This window comes from Biomphalaria glabrata, chromosome 1 (assembly GCF_947242115.1).
Source record: "Biomphalaria glabrata chromosome 1, xgBioGlab47.1, whole genome shotgun sequence".
In the NCBI taxonomy this organism is placed as follows: Eukaryota; Metazoa; Mollusca; class Gastropoda; family Planorbidae; genus Biomphalaria; species Biomphalaria glabrata.
The window spans coordinates 17,940,797-17,968,536 of NC_074711.1; the positions used below are offsets into that span (position 1 = coordinate 17,940,797).

Below are 27,740 nucleotides of genomic sequence, written 5' to 3' on the forward strand. Positions count from 1 at the left end.
TCAGATGCTGAGAGGAAGCTGATTCAAAACATCTAGATCTAGGTCAACTCATAGGAGAACGAGCTACGAGTAAATGATGGCTTTCTCTAGATAGATTGAAATACATTCTTCTTATCAATAATAATTGTAACGTTAGAAGACAAATGATATGCATCAGAAGAATCATAGGTATCACATTTCAAGACCGCATCACAAACCAAGAGATTAGATTTTAGATCATTAGACATGGTTACTTCAGCGATTGGACCCCACGATGACCTTCTAACTATCGTAAAGAAGCGCAACCTAAAAATATATGGCCATATTGCAAGGTCTTCGGGGCTCGCAAAGACCTTTTTTTTAGGTAACAGTACCAGGAAAAAGAAGAAGAGGCAGACACAGAAAGCGCTGGGAAGACAACATAAAAGAATGGACGGCCAAGTATAGAGGTTGTCATTGTAATAAAAAAAAAAGACCGAAAAGTGGGAAGGTATGTGGGTAGGGATGCTTCCGGTCAGAAGAAAAGTCAGAGACTGTACGTAGGACTAACTTATTTTATGGACGGGAGGCGGAAAGTAAAAGTGATACTAGAATTCACGGGCCAAAAGTATGTAGTCGAGGGCTTTATAAGGCGGACCATTCCAGTTCAGGTCAAAAGTCTATGTCAGATTATTGATTATATTCATATATATATATATATATATATATATATATATATATATATATATATATATATATATATATATATATATAGGGATAGGCCTATTCCGGCCATTATATATACTCTATATAGCATAGGAACAAATCAACTGGCGTAGCCCGCGCGCCGTGTGTAATAAATATAAGATCTAGTGCTAAATCTGCTAATCCAATGGACCTCATTCACCAATCGTAAACAAAACATTTAGCCACGTGATAATATTAACAAAACAACGAAAAAACTGTCACGTGATAGCCTGTGTGTATTACGTAATTTGTATAGAAGAGATAGAGAATGACGTGGCTAAATGTTTGTTTACGATTGGTGAATGAGGTCCATTTGGGGGGGGGGGGGGAGATAAGACAAAATGTTTTTAAAAAATGTTTTTTTTCCTTGCCGTTAAGCCTAGATCTAGATAGTTACAATCAAAACAAACAAAATTACAAAATAGATGTGCTTCAAAAGTTATATGTCGTGCAGGCTTTAAAATGCTTCTTCTGCAAAGTCATGCACTTATGACGTCATGACATATGTTTATAATTAACTCGAGTTTTTAATTTACACAACTTATCAATAGTGGTGTCACCCGCTTTGGAACCATAATACCTTGAACCATGGGCGTAGCCAGGGGGGTTGGGTTCAACCCCCCCCCCCCCCCCCCCCGAAATGAAATCCTCCCTGCTTGGGGGTGGGTCGGAATTTAGTGACTGATTTTTTGCTTTGATTTTTATTTTTATTTTAGGGGAGATTTTAATACTAAACCATCACTTGCCCAGCACAGCCAAGGGGGTTTTGCAGTTAAACCCCCTCTTCTAAAAAACAAAAACAAAAAATGACAAATGATTTAAAACCCCCTCCGAAATTTACGATAAACCCCCCTCTTCAATATAAAAAAAAGCAAATTACACACTCAAAACTCTATGAGCGTAGCCAAAGGGGTTTTGAGTTTAACCCCCCCCCCCCTTTTTGTTTTCAGTGGGGTTTCATGCTAAAAAAAAAATACCTCTTCCATATTAAAAAAAAGCAAATTATGCAATCTAAAATCTATGAGCTTAGCCAAAGGGGTTTTGAGTTTAAACCCCCTGCCAGCGGGGTTTGAAGCTAAAAAATACATCTTCAATATAAAAAAAAAAAAGCAAATTACGCACTCAAAATGCTATGAGCGTAGCCAAAAGGGGTTTTGAGTTTAGATCCCCCCTTCAGATGGGTTTGATGCTAAAAATACCTCTTCAATATAAAAAAAAAAGCAAATTACACACTAATATTATTTGAGTGTAGCCAAGCCAATAGGGGGTTTTGAATTTAAACACCCCTCCTCCAGGTGGCTTTTTAAAAAGTTTAAAACCCCTCCAGATAGTTTTGAGTTTAAAATCCCCGTACAGAGGTTTTTGTGGTGGAAAACCACTATCTTCAATATTATTCTTAAGCAAACTACAGTCACCAAATTTATGATTTTGACAATAAAAGTTCCCCTTTCGATATAAAATTTAAAGGGAACTACAGTCACCTAGTGACGCCACTGCTTATCATACAATGTTATCTCCGACTCCCTCGCTAAATATTTATAGATAGGCCCTATGCATATGATCTAACTACTGAAGCACGCGTGGGCGAAAGGTGAAAATGATAATTGCAACGTAGGCCTACCATAGTTTAATGTTTAGCTTAGATAAATTATACTTATTTATCTAAATGTAAAAAAAAGTAAATAAATTTAATAAATACCTTTAAAAATTTATTTATTTTTCAAATGAAACATATTGTGTGAAATTGCATTAGTCTATCATGTAATTTTTTTTTTTTTTTTAATTTAGGTATAGACTAACAGTAATAATTTTGTGCGATTGGAAATATTTTTTGCTTGTTTGTTTAACGCAACTTTCATGCTTATAGCATGCTCACCCTATAAACAAAGCCCCATCGAAACCATTCTGGCGCGGTGTGGGGTAATAAGGTTTCATTGGGTAGATTGACCTACTTACAATCGCCCCTATAAAAACGTTAACGGATCGGTGTGGGATTTAGTTATTGGGCCGTTAACGTCTTTCCGCTTTCGTGCCGGTGTGGGATTTCCCCAATCACGCCAGAACCAACATGATGAAATCTTTATTATAACATAAAAAACAATATTATGATGTTTTAAAATGTAGTATTAATCGTCTTAAAGCTAAATGTTGCTTTGAATCCTTTTTGTAAGTAATATTAAGATTTTTTAAAAAAATTAATTAGGGTTCTATTGGGGAAATCCCTAACTGGAATAGTGAAGTTTTACCCGTATGGGCCCAATGCAGACTTTTCGTAATCAAATAGTGTGTGTGTGTGTGTGTCTGATTTTTTAATGTGCACACTAAAAAAATATATATCTAGTAATATTTAATCACACATAGAATCTTAAGTTAAAGGAGAACATATTTGTTTTTTTGTTGTTTTTTTTTTAGATTTAGATTTTAAAAAAAAAAGTTTTATACATTTTAACATTTTTTTCGACCAATGAAAAAGAAGCATTTATTTCTTTTAAGCTCGCGATATTCGGCACAAACTGGATTATTCAGTCTTCACTCTAGAGCGTACACACGTGGATCAAATTAGAGCTAGCTAGATCTAGATCTAAATCTGTTAAGTTATTAGTTATACTACAAGTTATAGAGCTATAGTCACTCTAGTCTAGGTCTAGTCAATCTAGACTTTCATTACTATAATAGATCTATTATAAATAATTATAAGAGCTGTACTTCTTGATATCAATGCATATGTTCTTCAACTCATGGCAGCAATGGCAGCAACCATGGAAATTCAATTGGAATGGTCGTAACTTATAAGTTAAAGTCTTAAGCCTATCACAAGTACAGATCATCATCAGATGACGAATCTCTAAGTACTCTAACACTACTAACAGATCTAATCTAGATAGTAGATTAGGTCTAGACTTAGAATAGATTTATATATATATCTAAATAATCTAGAATGCTAAGAATCTAGATCTAGAGATTCTATAGATCTCTCTAGACTAGTTTTATTATAATATCTAGATCTAATTACTAATAGTAGTAATAGGCTACTAGATCTAGTACGATATAATATTATTAATAAATATATAGTGGTCTATATTATATCTAATCTAGACTTGAGACCTATTAAATCTAGATCTAGACGACTTAGACTTAACTTAAGTGATTAACATTCATGCGTTATGACTAGATTTACTGATTTACTATTTAGAATAGAATCTAGATCTAGATTCTAGAATCTGCCATGAAATGGCTAATGCATCTGCAGCATAGAATTAGATTTAGTTAAGGACTTACTAGATCTTAAATCTAAATCTACTACCTTTTAACTTTTAGGACAGAATATTAGATCTAGTCTAGATCTATATGCCTATCTAGTCACGTAACTGTAAACTAATACTTAGACTTAGGACTTTGGACACTTTGGTATATTAATATAATAATTATTATACTCATAGTACTCATACTCATATATAGATTTTAGTTCTATTCTAATTCAAATATTTTGAGGTTAGAAAAAATTGACCTAGACTTATAAGATATACTAAGACTTAGTAAACTTAGATCTAGATCTAGATCTAATAAAAGATAGTCTAGAATAGTCTAGATTCTAAAATCTAGTTGTTATTAGAAAATTTAGTAGATATAGAATAATATTTAATTAATATATTGTTAATACAGACTAATCTTTAATTTTTTTATACTATAGGCGATAGGTCATTTAGATTAAATAATTCTAGATCTAGTAACTAGTTATAGTCATAGACCTATAGTATAGACTTATAATCTTATAATATAGATATTTACTTTGTAGAGACTAATGTACAATATTAGGCCTACACTCCAGATCTTGAAAATCTAGTCTAGAGTTTAGAATGTTTAAATTTATACAAATAGAATCTAAATAAAATCAAACGTTTATATTGGTTTTAAAATCAGATATTGAGATATGTCTAGAAAAATATGTATATATATAGTATATCTATATTAGGGGCCTATATATAATAGACTAACGCCACTAACGGCTAACCCTATAGCTGCTATAGACTATAGCCCTATATTGACATTGTTTTTTTTTTTTTTAAATGTTCCTTCAGAGTTGAAAATATCTACTTGGTAGTCTAAACCTCAAAGGAGCTTAGGGAAGTGATGGCAGTTGCAGGGTATGAATCAGACGACCATGCAGAGACCAACGAGGCGACCAAACAGTCCATCGTGCATACCACATAACCAGGTCCAGGTAGCGTTACATCTTTATTCACCAATACTCAATATATGTTAGATTTTATTTTTTGTAAATTTTAAAAGACTCTAGGCTCTATGTAATAGAATTAAATAGATCTATACAGATCTAGAAATTCTAGATCTATAAACTAGACATAGATCTAGATTATATTTAGAGCTAGCTAGAATATCTAGAGGTCTTAATAGTCTTAATACTAATTATTATATTACACATTTTTCTACAATTTGATCTAGGATTCATTCTATAGGCTTAGCTAAGGCTTAGGCTTTTTAAAATTTCATTGTGTGGATACTGTTAAAGAAAAAATACAGAGTCTCATCATTAGGCTATAGCAACAATTTTTCTTATACACCATACCATAAACATTTCAGGATTTCTCTTTATTGTAATTTTATTTTTTATTTTTTTTTAGAATGCCAGTTTTCTTTAAGGGCAGCTGACAATAAGAATTGTCTATGTATGCACTACAGATGCTGTTCAATATCTTTTCATGAGGAAGCCTGCTCAAAAAGGTACGAAGAATAAATTTTTCTTTAAGATTACTGATCAGTGACACCCTATCCCCCCAAACCAAATGAAAATTTTAATGAGATCAAATCGATTAAATAAAGAAAATGTAAAATAAATGTTAATCTTGTGAAACAATGTTCGAGAGCAATATCTTCAGCTTTTTGTAATTTCACTGAGATTTAAGTTCATTATTAATTTGCATAAAAAATTATAATGAACATTTATACAATGAAAATAGGGCCTACATAGAATTGTTTTTGACCTAATGTCATTATATAGCAACAATCCTTCTTGTATACCTTACCTTAAACATTTTGTGTTTTGCCTCTATTGTAATATTATTTTTTTTTGCATTCTTTAAACATTTTTTATGTTTTTATTTATTTATTTTTTTATTTTTTTTTAACAGATCGCCACATTTTCTTTAGGGGAAGTTGACATTAATCTTTTAGGTTAATAATAACCTATGCATGCAGTACAGATGCTGTTCATCTTTTCATAAGCAAGCCTGCTCAAGAAGGTAAGAATTAAATTTTGCTTTTAGATTACTGATCAGCAATCTGAAAGTAAATTGTTAATGGGATGGAATTTATTAAATGTAAATAAAGAAATGCTATCCTAATTTTGAAATATGCTGGTTGTGTTTTTTTTTTTGTTATGTTTTTTTTAAGTTTCACTGTGATAATTATTTATTTTAATTCTAGAATAACTTTTCAGCCAACTTATTTTTAAAATTACCATAGAACTCTAATTACAACAGAATATAGTTGTATTAATAAGAGCCTGTGATAAAGTTAATATAAATAAATTGGACAAAATATAATATTGAATGAATTGAAGCCTAGCTCGATCTAGTCTGCCATTGCACTTTTAGCATAGTCAAATACCAGTGCCACATTTGCTGACACCAATTCATAACATTTAATTTAAGGAGAAGATTGAACTCCAAATTTTGAAATACCATTAATTTTTGTGTTGCTTAATAGGCTTTAGAAGCAACCTAATTTTTGAGCACCGTTTATCATCAAGGGCTGGAAATATAACCGTTAAATAGTATGTCCACATAGATAAATGTAAGGTCTTCTGATGTTTAATTGTTAGATTCTTTTTATTATTAATACAGCTTGAAGGTAGTTTTATTACATGACTATAATATTTATTTGTTTGTTTGTTTGTTCCAGCTGCTGCATGGAAGTCAAAATATGAATTATTGCCACCAGTCTTGAAGTCAGCTTGTAAAGAATGCTAAGAATTGAATGAAAATGCTGTCTTGATATCTTGTTTGTACTGTTATATTTGTCTTTTGTGTTGGTTAATTATTCCATGAATAAAAAAAAAAAAAAAGTTAATTGTGTAACTTTGATTTAAGAATAAATGATCAGAGCATGCAAGTCTTATATAGTACGTTACCAAAAATTGTATTGTTTGATAGTGTTCAAACCCAAAAATGTAATTTAACTTGTCCATTACTTTATAAATATGTTGACATTATAGCTAGATGTATATAGAAATCATGCACTGATTCAATTATTATAATTTCCAAACAATTATGTCAAATAATTCTATTCAAATAATTCTATTGCTAGATCTAAATCATCAGTGTGAAAGTAGACCTATGTAAAAGGTTAAAAATCTCATACTAAACCATTGAGCTGCATTTGAACAAAAAGGGCATTATAAACAAAAAATCACTAATGAATTTGTTTTAAACTACAGTATTGAAAAACATTAAAGATTATTCCTAATTAAGCCATAATAAAATTTAATGACTGAACCATCGGAGACAGTATTTGCATAATACCTAATTGAGCCCTAATAAATATTTCAGTTACTAAACCATTAGGGCCAGCATTGGACCGATAATGGCACAATAAGGGTTATCCCTAATTGAACCCTAATTAATATTTCAATTACTAAACCATTAGGGCCAGCATTGGACCGATAATGGCACAATAAGGGATATCCCTAATTGAACCCTAATAAATATTTCAGTTACTAAACCATTAGGGCCAGCATCGGACCGATATTGGCACAATAAGGGTTATCCCTAATTGAACCCTAATTAATATTTCAATTACTAAACCATTAGGGCCAGCATTGGACCGATAATGGCACAATAAGGGTTATCCCTAATTGAACCCTAATAAATATTTCAGTTACTAAACCATTCAGGCCAGCATCGGACCGATATTGGCACAATAAGGGTTATCCCTAATTAAACCCCAATGAAAATCTCAGTTACTAAACCATTGGGGCTAGTATGGGCTTGATTAGGGCGCGATTCTGGAAATCCCCAATGAATCCGGAAGTGGGTTTACCCATTCTGGGCCGATATTGGCACGATTAGGGTAGCCCGTATTGGTCCCTTATGGGAACCTAATGACGCCAATGTGCAAACGGTATGCGCGCCCATTAGGGCGCGATTTGGGCTATTTAGGGCTGCAATTAGGGCAAAGGGGGATAACCCTAATTAAAACTGATACTGGGCCGTAATGGGCATGTTTATAGGGCAGTGCGCTACGGTCCAATCACTTTTGTGGAACAGTTGGGGGGGGGGGGGGGTGTCGTTGTATAAGGTTTCAATGCTGACTGTTCAAAAGCTATTACAAAAACAAACAAAAAATAATTAAAAATTAGAAGGTTTTATTAGTCTACTAGCCAGATATTACCCGCGGCCTGCGGGCCTTAGTTGGGGGTACCTACTACCGATACTGATATAGTGGATAGGATTTAGATCTATGTCAAACATGGCCGAATATTTTTATTTTTGCCTCGAAAATAAAAGTTGAGTTGAGCAGACATACCCATGTGATCAAATATAAATACTCTGTAAACGGGTTTACCCGATTTGTTAAAAAGTTTCCTCTTTAATAGAGATACATTTATGTATTTTCTTTTATTTTGAGGACCTTCCGATCGTGGAGTAGACATTAAACATGCCATAGATCTCCGCTACGATCTAAGGAACATCTATGCCAAGTTATATAAAGATTTGTCTCAGGTTTTGATTTTTTACTCGGGACACACATACGCCTTACTTTCTGGTTTATATTACAGTTTGTTTCAAATTTTTAGCGACCGACCTAATGAGCTACACAAGGCTTATCTTCCCTTGGCTTAGTACATAGTTCTATATAAAACAAAATTATTATGACACATTGATTAACTAATTGGGTATGTTTTTGATTGATTCATCTATTGTCATCGATATTGAATAATTGTGCAAAGTTTCAGCTTCAAGTGGAAGATGCAAAATAGAGATGCCACCCAGACAGTTAATATAAGCTTTGTAAAAAGTAATGATCTAGTGGTCCAAAGGGCAGATGGGATTGAAATTGAAATAGGCCTAAGGTAAAAACATAATATGTTGCTTACCCAGTATACTCTTTTAAAATTCATTATTTGTATCTGTAACTATTGAAAATGTGATTAGATTTAGTTGAGTTTTGTAAGAAATACAGAGTTATGGATAACAGGTGAAAAGTGATTTGTTCCACAGTGGGTGTGATTGTCTATTTAGTCTACTATATTACTAAAAGGATTTTAAAACTTGTCATCAATTAGCCACACAAAAGCTAGAAATAAAAGTATCAGCATTTATTCTCAATAAAATATGTACATTCAGATTATTTACAAGCACAGGACTTATAACATTTTGGAATTAATGGTGGCCGCCAAAGATTCACAAAAATTGGTCCAGTTTGTCCACTTGGCTAACATTGAGTCCATGTCAACTATGTCCTTTGCCTGTTCACTTGGTTTCTTGGACACAAGTACATTATTACTTTCATCTATATTGTCATTCATTGTGTCCACTTCTTCTTCAGATTCAGAACTGGACATGTCTTCATCTCTGCTGCCTGGGTCCAAATCACGTGCAGAATGATCAGATTTTGTTTTCTTCTGTTTCCTGCAAGAACCAAAGAGAAATCTATTTCAATGTTTGACAGTGTCATAAAAGTGGGAACTGTGTCTGCAGTGGGGTAGATAGGTGGAATTCACCATTTGTCTCTTGACTTTTTCATTTTCAGTAAAGAATTTGAAATTTTAGATCATTAAGTTCCATCTGTATATTATTAGACATTTTCAGAATGTTTCATTTAGTTTAGGAAGTGAAAATGACTTTATAAATGCAAGCATACAGTCTTAATTTTCAGCAAAATCATTAAAAAAAAAAAAAAAAAAAAATCAAATGCTTCTGATTTTTTCAATGTACTCTGTACAATTAGATTGATCTTCAAGACATTTACTTTGAATAAATTGACTAAAATCCCTAGCAACTTCAGGACTATTGCCAGCTGTGATTTTACATTTCTTTGCTAAACTTTCTTATGTGTAGATGTACTGAAAAATCAAGGATACACAACCACACCTTCAAACCAAAGACTGAGTGGTAAAAGGGGTCCCTGGTTTGAATACTAGTGAAGACTGGGATTTTTAATTTTGGGATGTTTAGGGCGCCTCTGAGTCCACCCAGCACTAATGGGTACCTGACATTAGTTGGGGAAAAGTAAAGACGGTTGATCATTGTGCTGGCCACATGACACCCTCATTAACTATAGGCTACAGGAACAGATGACCATTACATCATCTGACCCATAGATTGAAAATGATATTTTCCTTTTTTTTTTTATTAAAAGGTCAGTAGTTTTATGGGGTATATATATATAATAAATCTTGCCTAATAATGATAATTCAGTCTATAAATAAGTTAGAATAAATCCAGATAAAACGGCCTGGCCTATTAGTATTATAAGCATGTGCATCGATTAGAGCATAGTAGAAGCTTATGAATTAAATCACTGTTGTACTTTTTTCTAGAAATCAGTTATTTATATTTTTTTATACAGGTTCGCTTTTTCTTGAATTTTTTCTTCAGTGTGTCACTAATAATCATGCCTTGTGCCAATGTTGGAGCATGTTTCATATGTTGACCATTACATGGAGTGGGCTTTACTATAAAGAAACTCTTCATCACAAGAGTTAGTCCCTCCTGTTAGTGGCACAGAACATTTTTAAGTACTGGCAAGATGGTAGTAGGAAAGTTTCCTTACTCAGTGTCTATTGCTCCCACCATATATTCAAGAGAACAATGAGAAGTTCTATGAGGACCAAAAAAGAAATAATTAGGAACAAACCTCACCTCCCCCCCCCCCCCCCCCCCACCCAAAAAAAAAAGAAAAGCTTTTGGTCCTTTTAGAAAGTCTTTATGGCCAGACTGTATTGGGTATTTCAGCGCATCAAGAAGATGAATGCTTGAATTTTGCACATAACACAAGCTGTGCCTCAATAATAAATACTTTGAGATAAAGCCACAACACTGTGTAGGCATCCTAGGTCTGGACAATGGCAACAACTAGATATGAGACTGACTAGGAAAAGTGAAATTGGCAATTTAGTGCTTACACAACTTTCAAAAGCTGATAGTGACACACAAATGTCATTGATGTCAGGCACTATTTGATTGTGTTCACTTGCACAGAAAAAGCAGACCCTTTTCTTCTTTGTAAATGTTACATGTAACTTTTTATGATGTCATTTTTCTCTTGTTGATAGTTGCATTTCCCATTTTTTTTAATATATTAACAAGCTGTTGCTGGATGTGCTGAATGGTACTGGACAGCAGTCTTCTGATTGCCTAGTACCCATTCTTTTAGTTTTTGAGGACTGATGTTGGCTTATAAGTTGATGTTCTTAAATCATAGACTGTGTTGTTATCATTATTAGAGTCTCATTCATGTTATTATTGCTAGCATACAAGTTCCTTCATTGTTGATTCTCAAGCTAGTCTGGCAATTCTGATGTTTTATACACTGTATAGGTTAGAAGATGTAGTAATTAGTAGCCTTACTAGTACATCTATTAAATAGTGGAAGTAATTGAGCCTAGATAATGCCTTTTTCAAAAATATTGTTATTTATGTTATGGACAGAGTGTATTTATAATATAGTCAAAGGATTTATTTTTTGTTTGAGGGTTTGGTTTGACTGCCTCGGGTTGAATCTTTTAGTGTGCTATAATATTTTTCAATTTAAGGGCCATTAGCTGGTAGCATAGTACTACTAACTAAAAAAAAATAATATTTTTTAGCCTGTTTCAAAGCTAAATTAACATGACTTACTTTTTAACAAGAAAACTATGCAAATATTGATCACAGTGTAAGGAGATGGACTCGTTAGAGTGTAGAAACTGAAAAAGAATAAAAAATTCACATCCCATGAATCTTAAAAAAAAAAAAAAAAAAAAGTTGATAATTGAAATAAATTGTATAAAATTTGCCATTGGCTGAAAACAAACACAATTAAAATTACCTTTGTAATCAATGAATCATTAGAGGAGTGTGTTTTTTTATTAATCTTTGCGCTGCTCTCACGAACCAACTTCTCTGCCAGCATAGTGCTCAGTGTACTAGCTGGAAGGTTTTGAGCTATGCGAATCTATCAGAAACAAAAAAGACAATGGTATACTTTTTTAATGGACATTTATTTTTTTTAGCAGTATGCCAGCTTCACTTTTGTCCTGCAATAAATCTTTTAATGCATAATCAAATATTTAAATATTACAAAAATAAAAGCAAGTCTGCTATCCAATACTGCTTTTGTGGTCTTTGAGTATGTGCCAATGTGTCCATGATCTCAGAGAAAACTGTGAGACCTAACCACTAAGTTAGTGCAATGGAACTACTTCCCCTCTAGAATGCAATAGCAATAAAGTATGCCAAGTAATGAAGCAAGTAGTAATTAGATAAATGATTAATGTAAAACTTTTATAACTTTTAGTAAAAAAAAACAACTGTTTTTAAATATAGTCTTAGAAACGACTAAAGTTTTAGAGGTGTAGAGTAAAAACAAATTTAACATGATAACAAAGGGAGTTTGTGTGGGTGTCAGCCCTGTGGGCCCATTGGTGTTAAGAAAAGCAAGTAAATGGTTAGGTTATGATATTTTCATGAATATGAGCAGGAATCAGATTTCAACAGCGCCTTTTGTTTTGGATATGAATTTGTCTCCACTAATCAATTACAGTACCAGTAGTAATTGTCAATATAAAGAACTAGGCATCCCTTCTTTGGATAAGTAAAAGTATCATGTACTTTGTGTGTAAATGTTTTAAAATATTTTGTTTCTACGTGTGAATGATATAATGTTGCCATTTAAAATTATTTTATATTTCTTTAATCACTAAACTTTGATAGAATTTGATAGTGTTGCTTTATGAACAGAATTTGATAGTGTTGCTTTATGAACAGAATTTGATAGTGTTGCTTGATGAACAGAATTTGATAGTGTTGCTTTATGAACATTCCAATTTACGATGTAAGATTTTATAAAAAAAAATTATCATCTAATTTAAACATGATACAAACAAATGTAAGATTAGATTTTCAATAGCACTTATAGTTTTTAAGATCTAAACATGACAGCTAAACAATGAAAGATCACACTTTTTTCACCTAGAAAAAAACTAAGTGATGTGAATGTTTTATAATAACTTAAAAGGTCTAATTGACTTCTTTTTAATTCCGTCCAAAAAAAAAACACAAAAAAAACAAGCAAAATACAAATATTAAAAAAAAACAACAACAAAGCTTATATTAAGTGTAGTTGTATTAATTAGTTTGGATCAAACATTTAATTAAATTTGTAATAGATCTACACAAACAATAATAAATCTGTGCGATTAGAAATATTTGTACCAATTGTTTTTGTTTAGCGCAATTTCATGCTTTTAGCTTTCTCAATACACTATGATCCTATCACTTGTCTGGCCAGTTGGAAAGGGGTAAGGGGGAGAAAGAAGGAGGTATCTGGGTGATCGCTTTTTAAATGTATTTATTTTTTAAAAAAGTAAGCGACCTGAATTCGAACTCGAGAGCTAAGGCTTCCTCAAGCCAATACAGTAACCACTGTGCCAGGGAGGCTGCTTATGAAAATGGGTTTGATAGTAATTTACAAACTTGTCTTTCTACAAACAATATAGAGGACTAATTCCACCTTATCAGCTGCATAAAATTTCTTTACCTAGTTAGAGATACCCAACAAAATAGTTAATTACCAACAGTTTATTTCTTTTAAATGATTCTTGTGTTGGCATGTAAAAGAAATAAATGTGCAAAATTTCAGCTTTATACGAGATTGAGTGTGGGAGAAATAACATGTACAAACATTTTACCAGACAGACAGAGTGAGTTGGTACAGACCTGCCTACCAAAAAAAGTCCAAATGCATAACACTTACGGTCAAAATGCGTATTTTGGCACCAGAATGCATAACGTGATCCTCTATTTTGTCATATATATATATAATATTAGATGTCATGATTAGATCTACAATCTAAATCTAGATCAATAGAGATGATATCTAGACTAGATCATGGAATCCACATATTAATGAAACTACAAAAAAATCAAACAAAGCATTAGGATTTATTAAAAGAAATTTCTATAAATCAAATAAGAACATAAAACTAAAATGTTATTTAACCTTGGTTAGGCCAATAATAGAATATGCATCCTCCGTTTGGGACCCCTCAACTCAAGAAAACATTAAGAAACTGGAACAGACACAAAATAGAGCAGTGAGATTCATAACAAACGAATATTCACATTTGACTAGAGTAACACCTTTAGTAAAATCACTAAATTTAGAAAGCCTTAAGGACAGAAGGCTCAAAAGTAAAGTAGCAATCATACATAAAACACTGAACCATATTCTTCAAATACAAAAACAAAATTTAATAAAATACTCTGAAAGACACAAAGATAAAGGCACATTCCTCGTCCCATATATGCTAGGACAAATTTGTACAAATACTCCTTCTTCCCTAGTGCTATTAGAGCATGGAATGGGTTGCCTGGGCTAGCCAGGAAAACCAGTGACTTGGCAGAATTTAAGTTATTGGTTAATATGCATGACTAAATGCATGACGCGTAGGACGTAATCATCTTCTTTTTTGAAGTAACGTCTGTATTATATAAGATAAGATAAGAAGATCTGGATCTATGTCTATATAATGAATATAATCTACTCTAGATCTGGGCTCAAAAGTGTTACCGATGCCGTGGATCCGCTAGATCCAAACTTTCGTAGGCCTACCTTCATACTTGATCTATTCTATACTAAGACTAAGAATCTAGTCTAGATCTAGACTAGATGGTAGTAGATGTTATCGATCTAGATTCTAGATCTAGTCAATCTAAATTCTAAATCATACTATAACTAGTTTGTAGGGTAATGACTAATGTAGAGAATCATAACATAATGACTAGCTAGACTTGAGCTAGATCTATTCCTGTATAACAAGTTATCTAGATTCTAGATCTAGAATCCAGATCTAGATTATATATCTACAATGTCACTCAATGTGTTTTGAATCGATAGCTCTTCAATTTTTTTTTCTATACAAATGAATACGAGAATCAGGAATGCACCAACATAATTAATTTCTACTCATGAACTTACACACAAAAAAAAGTCACGTTGGTGAATCAGCTAACTGACGGTACCAACCTGGTACCAGCCCGCCACTCCCTCACTCTCGCGTTCTTCATTTCTAGACATCTAATTGCTATTAAGTACCAATCAACGTATAGATCTGGGCACATTGTGTTTACCCCACCTTTTCTGTTTCGCCCCTCTCCCCACAGGTGGGCTTAGCGTGACCGCTTGTAAATTAGTCTAGAGAGGAGAAAAAAAAGCATACGAAATGCGTAACGCGACGGGTTAAATGCGTATTTGCGTACTGGCGGTCATTTTTTGGGAGATTTTGCGTAACGAATTACACATTTTGCGCAACGGTAGGCAGGTCTGTTAGTATAAGCTTTGTAAAAAAATCAACTAATATTACAGAAAAAAAGTTACAACTCCATTGTAATCTTTCTAACCTTGTTTGGTTCTTTATGTTGATCAGTTTCTAGATCCAATGTAATAAGCTGCTGTTTTTCATTAAAGATATAGATCTGAGAGCGACCTGGCCAGCCAAGGTCAACTAGACTTTCATTTCTCCCATCAGGCACAAATACAGCACCCACAACATTATAACCACTTATGCAGTCATGTTGGTAGACTGGCTCAGCACTACCTGGCCGGAATACACACACTGAAATAGCACAAGATTAACAGATAAAGTGAACGTTCAATAATTTTGCACACATCTTATTATCAAACAGCACAAGATTAACAGATAAAGTCAACGTTCAATAATTTTGCACACATCTTATTATCAAACAAGCAAAGAAAAATGAATGAATGTATAGTACTTACAGGATTTAGAGCTAGAAACAAAGGCCATAAGATCAGATGATGGGTCTCTAAAAAGGACAACAACATCTACTGCAATGCTCCACATAACTATAATAGCAAGAAATAAATAAATAAAATATGAAGTTTTCTTTTTGAACAAATAGATAAATATTTTTTACAAAACATATAAACAAAAAATTGCATTCATTTTCTATGGCAGTTCAAAAAACTGTTACCATTTTACAATTTAAAAAAAAGTTATAATTATAAATATTTTGTTTTGATTTGATTAGAGTTGAGAGAGTCTGCAATTAGTATTAGATAAAATAGTTTTTCAGAGAAGCCTACATTCCCAGACCTGGAAAGTGTTTTTTTTTAAGGTCAAAAGAGTATTTTCCTAAATATAAAGAAATATACTCATGAAAGCCAGAAATTCATAAAACCATACCAGCACACAAATGCATAGCTAGTGACTATAGCAGTAGCCTTAGATCTGCACTTTTAGAGATATGGCAAATCAATTTGATTTCCTTAGTCATGGTGTTGAAACTGCTAAAAGGGAGATTTAGCTTAGCCATCTTTTCTGCCAATAAAACCTCTGCCCTTGTCACTTTCACCTGAGAACTCTTTCCAGAATTTGGTGGTTTATAAAAAATTGTTTTAGATCTTCATCTAGATGAAGCTTCACTAATAGTTGATTGGTTTTTAATGTGCATAAGGTTCATTACATATATTTAACAATCCCCCGGGATAGTACTGTCCTGAATGTTAAATAATTAAGTTAAAACAGCCCAGCCTAAATCTGTTTTTTTTTTTTTAATTCCAAAAATAAAAGGACACTGAGATTAATAAATCTCATTATAAGATGGCAGAAACTGCTGCTCTTAGTAGTAAGACTTCTAGATCATAGAACTACTAGATCTAGTCTAAATCTAGAATTAGTTCCAGATCTAGCAGACATCTGATCACACCTAGATCTACTAAATCTAGATTTACATAAAGTTGGTGTGCCTGACATTGTAAAACACAATACTACTACTACTGAGATTACTACATCTAGCTAGAGATTTTGATCTAGATTCTGTAAAAGTCCAATGAATTAATCTAGAACTAAACAATCAATAAATAAACAATTATTCCTGATCCGTTTGAAATCATGAGAACTGAAACAAACTGACACATTGAAAGGAACTGCGGTTATTTAGATTAGAAAGATCTAGAAAATTTAAATCTTCATGTATTGCTGTGTGGATAAAAAATAACTATATTCTCATGGTAAATCTAATAATTAAAGTCAGATTCCAAGAAATAATGTGATTAGCAATGACTTGTGGTTTGTTTGTTTTTTTTATTAATTTTTTTGTTGTTACGGGGGGAATGGGTACTCACATACGCAAGACATGTACTAGAAGGCAAGTCAATCTAGGGTAACCTGAAGAAATTGGGTGGCATTTATTGTTATATAAAAGAAAATCAAAGTTATCTTAAGATGACGCAAAGAAGCCTGACTTTTACAGTAATATATCTTCTATATTATATATCAAAACATATATACTAACTGTTTAAAGTCACCAGATTCCAAGAAAATAGTCTGTCTGATGTGGCTGCCACTAACTGGTGAGAGTAACTTCCACTTCCAAACTTAACATTTCTGAAGATAAAATAGTTTGAGATCAAAGAGAAATCTAAATTGATACATTATTAAACAATTCAAAACTTTGAGGTAAAGAAGAAAAAAATTAAACTTACAAAATCTGCTGTCTGTCCTTGATAGAATTGGAAAGTGTTGCTTTGTGAATATTCCAATCAGGATCCCAAATAGTTATCAAATGGTTAAATCCAACAACTAGTGTAGATCCATCGGAAGAAAAATCAGCACAAAGAGCAGCTAAATCATGGTAGATACCAACAGATTCACATGTCCAATGGTTATTAGTTCCTGAAATCAGAAAATAAACATTCTAAAAAAAAAGATTATTACATAATATTACATCATTATTTGAAGAAAAAAAAAAAGAAATTCTTTTTCAAATTACAAATAATGAGTTTCTTTGTCATTTTAATAATATTTTGATTTATATAATAACTCACAAAGATTACAACTGGTAGTTCATTACCTGCATAACACACTCTCTCTGTATATGGACCTCTACTAGTGGCATACTACCTATTTTCCAAATTATGTTTTTACATCACACATCAGTTGCACACAACTGATAACAAAATGACATGCAGCTATAGCAATAACTTTCTAGCATTACTCACTGTAGATGTCAGTATCATCAACTAAGGTCCAAAGTTTGAAACATAAATCTGAGCCAACAGTGACTAAAGTAGGAGCTCTGTTCTGGTTCCTGGGCCTGTACACCATACTTGTTATTCTTTTCTCATGTGGAGATTCAACACTGGTGTTCAAGACATACCTGTTCATCAAAAGAATAAAGAAACATTATAAAATGTTGTTGAACAAAAAAAGTAGGCTTTAGGTTTTTAAAGACTTAAAGGGACCTTACTGCAAGAGTCACTAATTCACTCACTGTCACAAGCCCCAAGTGTCCTTAAAACTTGTTTACATGAAAATTTTCAAGCAGAATGCCATCATTTTTTTTTAGTAATGCCTAGTAAGATAAAATTAGCTCAGAAAATTCTGTGATGTCACAAAGTGAAGAATAGGCATGAGACTACAACATGGTATATAAAAATGTAGTGATTAAGTTGTTATAATTCATATTACCAGTTTGACTTATCATGTATACTTCAAATTGACCATTTTGCAATCTCTCGGAAAGGGAGGAGAAGTCTACTTGATGTTAGGGTGAGACGAGGAGCAGATGTAGCTTCTGACCATCATCTGCTAATAGCAACAGCGAGGATCAAACTTAAATCCTTTAAGGATTTTTCAGACAGACCACACTACAAATTCAACACCCAGTACTTGAAGAGTGAGAAAAACAAGGTACTCTTCAACTGTGAGGTTAAAATAAATTTGAAGTACTTGCTTGACTAGTGACAGATGAAACCCTTGAGCAGCACTGCCTCACTCTCCAAAAGATATGGAAAAGCACATGTACAGACGTCCTAGGCAGGAAAACGAAACAACACAAGGAATGGTTGTCTGCAGAAACATGGGTCAAAATCCAGGAACGGAAAGAGCTAAAAGAAAAGATAAACCAATGCCACAATGAAGAGCAAAAAGCTAATCTTAGAACCCGGTATGGTGCAGTAAACAAGTCTGTAAGAAAGAATGCAAGAGAGGACAAAAAACGCTTCCTTCATGAAATGACAGTCGATGCAGAAAAGGCAGCAGAGCAAAGAGACATGAAAAGGTTGTACGACATAACAAGAACCTTAGCAGGAAGAAATACCAACACCAACAAGCCAGTGAAAGACAAACAAGGAAAGATTATCACCAGTGATGTTGGACAGAAGGATAGAGGGGCTGAACACTTCCAGGAAATTTTGAACCGACATCCTCCTGAATCGATTCCGGAAATACCCTCAGCAACAAAAGAAATGGATGTTAACACAAGTCCTCCTACTAAAGGGGAGATCATCAAGGCCATCAAGAATGCAAAACAGGGTTACAACAATATTATTATATTTCAAGTATAGGTTTACAGTAATTGTTCCTTCGTAATTTTTCTATAATTGAACAATTAACCAACTAACTAATTTACAATGGTCTACCTTTGATTTGGAGAAGTTGGAACTTTTACTTATCTGTACCACTAGCAGAAAGTACTTACGTTTGAGATTCTGTGCTATAGTTCCAGAATTTAAGTCTTAGCTCAGGTTGAAAGACACCATCCTCCCACATTTCAAATGTAGCCAGCCAGTCACCATCGTCACTGATTGCTGCACTCAGAAGTTCAGTAACATGTTGAGCTGACTCCAGGTTTTCAGGAGAAATATAATTTTGTCCAACAATATCCAGCTGCAAATCATTTAGTTCATTTTATTTAGAAGTCATTAGTTAGGGTTATTAAGTTGTATATGGAATCTTAAAAGACATTAATATTTATTTTATTTTATACTCCCAATAGTTGGCTTGCCCAATGCAGTTATTTTAAGATGTACAAACATATTAATTCTCCTAAATTTCGAGATAATGAGGTATATTCTTTAAGTAAAAAAATCACAATGCTATGCAGACCCAGCTGAAACTACATATTTTGTCTCCCCTGATGCAGACAACACTTCTGTATGCTAGGAGTCTAAGTTCTCTTTTGGCTGTCTGCAAAGATCTTCACTGCACCTTTTCTTTAGATCTCAAATGCAAGTCCCACTGTATTTGCAAATAATAGTCACCATCAGATGTTCTCTAAGGCACTAAAACCCAAAGTCTGATGATATTTTTGCAGCATTTATGTCACTACTATAATCACCTTTAATAAAACTCGTGTCTATGACATGTTTTCATCCCCCATCCCATTGGGATAATAGGCCTACCTAGCACAAGTGTTATTATTCACATTGGTATCCCCTAGAAAATCATTATTTTAAGTTTACTTTTGTCATCTTATGCATAAAATGGTCCAGGCACCTTTGAGAAGCTTTTATATCTTTGAGCCATTAAAATGTTGACCCCTAAAATGTGATCTAAATAATAGTACAAGAAATCTTGAACTCACATTGAAAATCTGTTTATTCAATGAAACTGAATAAAATTGAAGACATCCCAATAATCCATTAAGAACAATAGTTCTCCATTTGGAATCATAAATTAAACCACAGGGAATAGGGTTTTTGCCATTACCCATGCAGAAATTGTTATGGGTCATTCCTCTGTAAACTTGCAGAATTTTTAAACTGATATCCATAAGTTGAATCACTACAAAGAAAATATGTTTATAACAAAATTTTATATCTTTGAATGTCTAAGTTATACAATGAACATACTGCTCAAACTATTACATTATTTAAGAAACAAAAATCTACACTATTATGCTACATAAAAAAAATGTTTTTAAAGTATTCAAGATGAAAAATGCAAATTGTAGGCAACATTTTTATTTTAATCAAATTTCTACTTCCTGGTAAAATTAAAAACAAGAACTACAATCTTAAATTTGTGATTTGCAGATATCTATATAAGTTTTAATTTTACCATTGTCTGTATGTTTAGTTGCATAGAAATTTCCATCTGGTGAGACAACTATCTCTTTGAGTGGTGCTCCCATACGTGGCTTGAAATCACGACGATCTGTATTATTGGTCTGCCATCTAACTAGCACACATTCATGACCACCGCTGAGTAAATTGGATCCTGCCAGTAAATAATTGCACAAATGTCCCATTGTATGTTAGCCAATTGGGCAGAATATTACAGTGTGCACCAAAATGCACTTAAGTAGATTATTTTTTAAACACTAATTAGATTTACTAAGACATAAAATAAACAAGTTAAAGGTGAGACGGGACAAAGAGAGAGAAGAATTATCCCCAGTGGGCTTGCCCAATTAGAGGTGAGGAACTAACAGGTTAAAAAGCCGTTTTATAGTGGAGAAAGGGAAGTGAGTGGTGTGTTGTTTTGGAAGTTGTTTCTGGTATTGTGTTGTTGCATCCAATGCTGTATTGTGGAGATGGACCTAAATCCCAGTAGAAGTGGCTAAAACTATGTGACAGAGGTGAAATTAGAGACCAGCGCAAAAGCTAAGAGCTGAAAAATGCAATCTTCTATTATTGAGGTTATTGTAAATATACCCCCCCCCCCCCATTCAACTGAATCTGTTTTGTTGAGTTTGTTGTGTTTCAAGTTAATAATATAGAAATTCTAAGAATCTTAAAAGAAAAAAAAAAAAAAGAACAATATAACACCATTAAATATATAATCAGACCAATGCACTTACCATCAGGTGTATATTCTAAACAGGAAACAGATAGAGCATGCCAATGATTGATTGAAGTAACAGGTTCTGCATTCTTAAAAAAATTATGCCTGGCAAAAAAAGATACAAAAAAACAACAACAACAAAATAAATTATTTTAATGAATAAAAAAAAACAATTATATAAATATGGTAATACTTTTTAAAAAATCTGAGGATTATTCAAACAGACATTTTAATGCATTTTCAGAAATACAAAAAAATATCTATTTAAAGAATTAAAAATTACATTTAATTGAGATTAACTCAATGTTTACATATATATCTAATCTTTTGATGATAAGTATTTTACATGATATAACAAATTAATTGAAATGATATCTTGAAGCTAAGTAACCAAGAAATTTAAGTCTGCTTACCATATAATAATTTTGCCATTTTCTAGACCAGTAGCTATGCAGTAGTCAGAAGGATGGCAGGCAACACAGGTGATAGCTTTGTCTTTGTTATATTTATCTTTCATACTGACTCTGGAGGAAAAATGAGGATGAACAAACAGGGTCAGACAGTAAGATTATAATAAAGCATATAAGTAAAGAAACTTTACAAATTATATTTTGATTATTATTATTTGTTGAGATTCTGAAGTTTTAAATGAAAAGCTACTTATTATGATCCAATAACTTACATCTCAGTAGCTTCTCTCTTCATAGAATGAACAGACAGTTTATCCTTCAGTGCAGAGGCTATATACTCTTTCTTTAAAGAAAGATTTTAAAAAGAAATTGTCATATTTCAATTACAAGAAATGAACATTTGAAAAGATTTGAAATCATGATGTTTTTGTTTTTTTAAAACTGAAACTCACAGAACATCCAAAAGAAACCAAATTAGAATTGCCATCACAGTTGTCTAATAGAACTTTTGGTCTGGAATATTCTCCTTCAGCATTCTTTTTCCACAACATAACAGAAAAATCTAATAAAAAGAAATAAAAGCCGGGATTCTAAAGACAAACATTATGACCAAAAAAACATCGTTAAAATGCATTAACAAAATGTGACTGTTGAATGGCTAAGTATTTATAGGGATAATTTTTATATTTCAATTCAATATTTTGGTATAATAGCATATTATTTGTATTTAATGGAGTATGGTGTTTTCAGGGCAACAAAAAAGAAAACTTGTAGCATTTTTATTGTGGGTGTAATGAAACTTTATAATTACTTACACTGTTTATGCTCTGAAGATCTAGCGAGCATAATTATGGACTTTTTCTCAGCACTTATAGAAATGATACCATTTAATGTCATGTGCAGATGATGTTGCTGAAATTGAACAGAAAAAATAAATTAAATAAATTATTAATCCCTAATTATATCAATGATTTATATAAAGTAATTTTTATTAAAAAGACAAGGATCTTATGTTTTATGCCTCATCTAGGACATCTGCTTCAGCTCATGGAGAAAACAACTCGCTTATGTGCTTTTAGAAACATACATGCATCACAGACAATAAATGGGTTTTTATAAAGATTGCAGTACTGGAAATAGACAATAACACTATAAATATTGTAAATAAACTTAAACTTAAGACATGTCCCTAATGAAGTACTGAGAAAGTCAAATGGATGACAACTCCTATTGACTATCAAAGTCATGTTTGAGCAAGGGAAAGCTTGCCTGACTCAACCGAAAAATTGTCACTAGCAAATTTTAAAAATTGAATCTATCATCATACTATAGTGATGTAAATGTCACAGTCAATTTACTACATTTACAGAAGTACTTTAAAACTGATAGTGAGGTATTAAAAAAATGACTATTCAATGTTCCATGTCTAACTATATGCAATAAATCAAATCTATTAGGAAACAAAACAGAAAGAGAACATTTGCTTCATATTACTAGACCTATAATGAATCATCAACTTTGTACTAAGAATGCTAAAGAACTCTAGTTCTGCCCCTAATAAATTCTTTTGTAGACATTGCAAGCTGGTAAAAAGATAATTATCCATATTATATGAATATTACAGAGGGAAGTAAAAAGACAGTATATTAGAGAGAGAAAAATAGTAATTCAAGTTTGCAGTTTTTTGGTTTAAAAAAAAAAGCAAGAAATACTAACCTTTAGTTTTACACCATCAAGGTAGTCCCAAGATATTAAAAGTCCATCTCTACCACAAGATAAAAGCTGTATAATAAAAAGAAATATATTTAAAAACTACAATAAATCCCTAAGAACATAAAGCAACAAAGATTTTGCATGTGTGCATTTCTTCACAGCAGAAACAAAAAAAGTATGCAATAGATTTGAGAAACAACAAATAATAAGCTCAATGTGTTACCAGTAAAATAACATAATCATATATACCTTACGGTCTGGTCATCAAAACATGGTACACTTACCTGTAAGATATTACTTGGGTTAACAACCACACCAGTGACAGTTTTGGAATGACCCTTAAGGTCATGGAGCAATTCACCATTTCTTGTGTTAAATATCTTTATGATATTGCCACAACAGCAAAACATAAATCTATATCAAAATTTGAACAAAAAAAAAAACATGTATTGTTGAGGCAAGCAAGTGGTTAAAGTACGAATGCATAATATGATAATCATTTGGTGTTCAGAAGAATTTAAAATATAAAATAAAATGTCATGAAATTTTATTTCCACAGGCAAAAATACTTTTTGTGCTACTTTTTGTTTGTAATTAAGTAGTGGTTTAACCAAGAAAAAAAAAAAAAGAAGCTAGCAGGACAAAAAGAATGGCTTATTACCAAGAGAATTTTTTTGTTTCTTAAGTTTTATTTATTTAACATGGTATTCCCGTGCTTTACCTACATAAAGAAAAACAACTCTGATTAAGCCCAATCTTTTGCTGAGCTAGCAATCAAGATATTCTTGGAAATAATGGAATCAAAAAGTTATAATGTGTTATTACATACCCTGAAGTATCTACTTAAAATGTTTACAAACAAATGAAACATGGCAGGAGAATATTTACATCAGAATATGTTACTATCATGTGAACCATTATCTGTGAGCCTTTGAATGATTTTTCGATTGAACAATTTGACAAACTATATTTGTTGCCCTAGACATTATTTTGGAATGGTACATCTTGTAAACCCTTTTACACCCAGATACTAAAATAAGATACTAAATAAGAGTAAAGCACATTAATCACATTACAGCATCTGGTCAAGCCTATCGCACACCTCATCATATTATTAAATCCTCTTTATTTGAATGTTCTTTTTATAGATACTGTGCATGCACCATTTTTTCATACACTCATGTAGCATGCCTTTTCATTGAGAGAAGAAAGTCTTACCTCAGGCTAAACTACAATGGTATAAAAAATGACTTTTTTTTTCCTTTGGGAAGAAGTTTGGGAGTTAACAAGATGTTTAAGCCCTTATATCCATTCATCCCAGTGGCAATAGAACCCACGGAAGGCCCTGGCCTACTTCAACGCATCTTTCCTTTGAGATCTATACTGTGTTTTTCATCTCCATGCCCAGACTCTTAGCTGTAATGGATCTGTCTCTACATCATCAAGCCTCAGTTTCATGGTCTGACTGGTTCGTATTAATTTCATACACAGGTTCTTTTAACCTCCTAGGTGCTCAATGAAATCAGTTTTTGACAGATTTGAAAGCTGACGACTGTTATTCATGAAAAACAACAAGCTTTCTATCAAACCTTTGTATTTTATTTTTAGTGTTTCCCCAAAAGGCTGCAGTCTATATAGAAAGCATAAATAGATCACACAAATTTTGTATTTTAAAAACAATATTTTTCCCCTATCCTATGTGTACTTATTATTAATATATGCCTTACATCATTTCCACTTCCTTGTATGGAATCAAACAACTTGGCTTATAAATCAAATAAAACAGCTTCAAAAACAGAATAAATATTGCCGGGCTCATTAGTATAGACTTAGCCAATCAAAAAATAGATATAATCTATAGTCTTAACCCTAGAAAGAGGTAAAGTCATCCGGGTAACATAGGAAAAAACAATTTGAAATTTGTTTGTCTTGTACATAAAAAGACAGCTAACGGCAGTAACGCCTAAAGCCTAAATGGAAGGAAATTGGGTCAGAATCATTGGAAAATGGACAAGCACATTATAAATTATACAATACAGCGCACTAGTTTTATAATAAATATTAAAATAATTATTTAATGACCAAAACAACAGTGACTGTCCGAATTAAATAAACTACTAGACTCTATAATTATATAGACAATAGTGAATAGTGAATACCCGAATTAAATAAACTACTAGACTCTATAATTATATAGACAATAGTGAATAGTGACGTAGTGTCTATAATAGTCTATATAATATAGTCTATATCATAAGTATGTGACTTAGTAAATATTGTAAACTATGTTTGTATGAAGTATGGTAAGTATGTATCATATTAGATCTAGATCTATATTTATATTATTATAATTTAGATTCTATATTAATATAATTATAATATTAAATATATATAGTAGTTTATTTATTTCAGACATTACATGAATTCGGACATTCGCTGTTTTTGTGGTCATTAAATAATTATCTTAATATTTATTATAAAACTAGCGCGCTGTATAATGTGCTTGTCCATTTGCCAATGATTCTGACACAATTCCCTTCCATTTAGCTATCTTTTTATGTAAGAAAAACGAATTTCAAATTTGTTAGTCAGGTTGTTGTTTTTTCCTATGTTACCCGGATGACTTTACCTCTTCCTAGGGTTAAGACTATTTTTTTTGATTGGCTAAGTCTATACTAATGAGCCCGGCAATATTTATTCTGTTTTTCAAGCTGATTTATTTGATTAATAAGCCACATTGTCTGATTCCATACAAATAAAAAATTAATAGGGTGTCCGAATTAAATTACGATTTTCTTACCAAAATTTATTTCGGACAGCCAGTTTTGGACATCAATAAAAAATGATCTTATATTATATTTGTTCATTTGTTTTTGTTTTTTTAAATAGAGAATAAATGGGCAAATGTTTGGAGTGAGCTTGGTACATTGAATGAAGTTAAATGCTTAGATCTAGACCTACTAGATAGATCTAGATTTATATAGAGAGAATATAGAGGATTCAGTTAGGCAAGAATGGCTATCCTAACATGTACTATACTACAAAAGATCATCTGACATCTGTATTAGAAATTTATTAAATTAAATTAATTAATAAACAAAAAACACAAACAATCAACACACATCTAATGATGCAAACAATTCAAACATAAAATAAGTCTAAAAGTCGGTATAGAAGTCACTATCCGTATCCCGGTGACCTAATTTTGGTAGAATAAGTGTGTTCCTAATCATATTTTTACTTTGTGTGTTCGTATTTATGCATAATTCCAAAACATCTTAATGATTTAATGTGAGGGGCTATGCCTGGGGATCTTAAAATTTAGTTATGTTAATATAGAATTAAAATCTGAGTTTATTGAGGCCTAAATATATAGACTGTCCGAAATAAATAATGGTATCCGGAATCAAATAATGTGAGTCAAATTTGTCCGAATTAAATCAAAACACACGGCCTCTTTGACCTTAAATTTAAATATAATAACAAATATGGGTTAGGGGTACAAATATAAATTATAAGATAATAACTAAGAAGTCATCCTTATTCTCCTTAAACTGGCTTAAACTAAAGAAGATTTAGATCTAGATACTTCATTTTCTTTTCTATGTCGATCCATTGTGATTGTCAAATGATGCGCTGTCAAAGTCAAACTTTCAAATTTGGGCCTATAACTATTATAGGTGTCCGAATAGTTCGGAATAGCATAAACTTAAACTACTCTAATTAATAATTTAATTATAATCTAATAGATCTATATAAATAGATTATATAATAATTATAAATTCATAAAAATTAAAATCGTTTTAAAAATGAAATCCTTACTTTGAGTCATGAGAAAAAGTATATTTTCCAAACTGGGAGCCAGCTTGAAGGGATGGAACTAATGACATTTCCAAAAAAAGTAGAGTCAATAGCTAGATCTATCGATTCTTTCATTTAAAAAAGAAATGAGAACAAATTATAAAAGCTTCGTTATCCCTCGTGTATTTTTGTTGATAACGGAAGTCAGTACTTTCATTCCTCTTTCATTCCGAAACTCGTGTTTTGAAAAATACACAGAAAGTAGACTATATTTAAATCTAGATCCTAACTAGATCTAT

The 27,740-nt window shown here is 32.1% G+C and overlaps 1 protein-coding gene and 2 long non-coding RNA genes across 3 annotated transcripts; 2 read left to right on the plus strand and 1 right to left on the minus strand.

The window, feature by feature from the left end:
- LOC106068253 (uncharacterized) lies at nucleotides 1–10,601 on the plus strand. The gene is made up of 2 exons (XR_008777456.1): nucleotides 1–629; nucleotides 9,271–10,601. It is a non-coding gene; the product is annotated as an uncharacterized LOC106068253 (long non-coding RNA).
- Nucleotides 3,540–6,775, plus strand: LOC129925718 (uncharacterized). The gene is made up of 5 exons (XR_008777451.1): nucleotides 3,540–3,554; nucleotides 4,785–4,927; nucleotides 5,346–5,445; nucleotides 5,853–5,963; nucleotides 6,625–6,775. It is a non-coding gene; the product is annotated as an uncharacterized LOC129925718 (long non-coding RNA).
- LOC106068251 (WD repeat-containing protein 75-like) lies at nucleotides 9,026–27,674 on the minus strand. The gene is made up of 19 exons (XM_056025723.1): nucleotides 27,463–27,674; nucleotides 23,925–24,054; nucleotides 23,644–23,709; nucleotides 22,743–22,839; nucleotides 22,380–22,489; nucleotides 22,200–22,270; nucleotides 21,931–22,041; nucleotides 21,534–21,622; nucleotides 20,792–20,950; nucleotides 20,316–20,515; nucleotides 19,431–19,618; nucleotides 17,950–18,107; nucleotides 17,434–17,623; nucleotides 17,244–17,335; nucleotides 15,706–15,792; nucleotides 15,327–15,541; nucleotides 11,755–11,880; nucleotides 11,565–11,632; nucleotides 9,026–9,353 (listed from the first exon to the last, which is right to left on the minus strand). Exons 1-19 carry the CDS (start codon nucleotides 27,528–27,530, stop codon nucleotides 9,089–9,091), a joined length of 2,490 nt encoding a protein of 829 aa, XP_055881698.1. The 5' UTR covers nucleotides 27,531–27,674; the 3' UTR covers nucleotides 9,026–9,088.
- Between the last annotated feature and the right edge of the window lie 66 nt (nucleotides 27,675–27,740).

What these genes read in the sequence shown, in the direction of transcription:
- LOC106068251 (XM_056025723.1), bottom strand. Translation starts at nt 27,530, where the DNA reads ATGTCATTAGTTCCATCCCTTCAAGCTGGCTCCCAGTTTGGAAAATAT. An exon ending in ATCTTCAGAGCATAAACAGT is followed by an intron (nt 22,490 to 22,742) that starts GTAAGTAATTAT and finishes TCTTTTTATTAG; the next exon opens with ATTTTTCTGTTATGTTGTGG. An exon ending in TGGTTTCTTTTGGATGTTCT is followed by an intron (nt 22,271 to 22,379) that starts GTGAGTTTCAGT and finishes CTTTCTTTAAAG; the next exon opens with AAAGAGTATATAGCCTCTGC.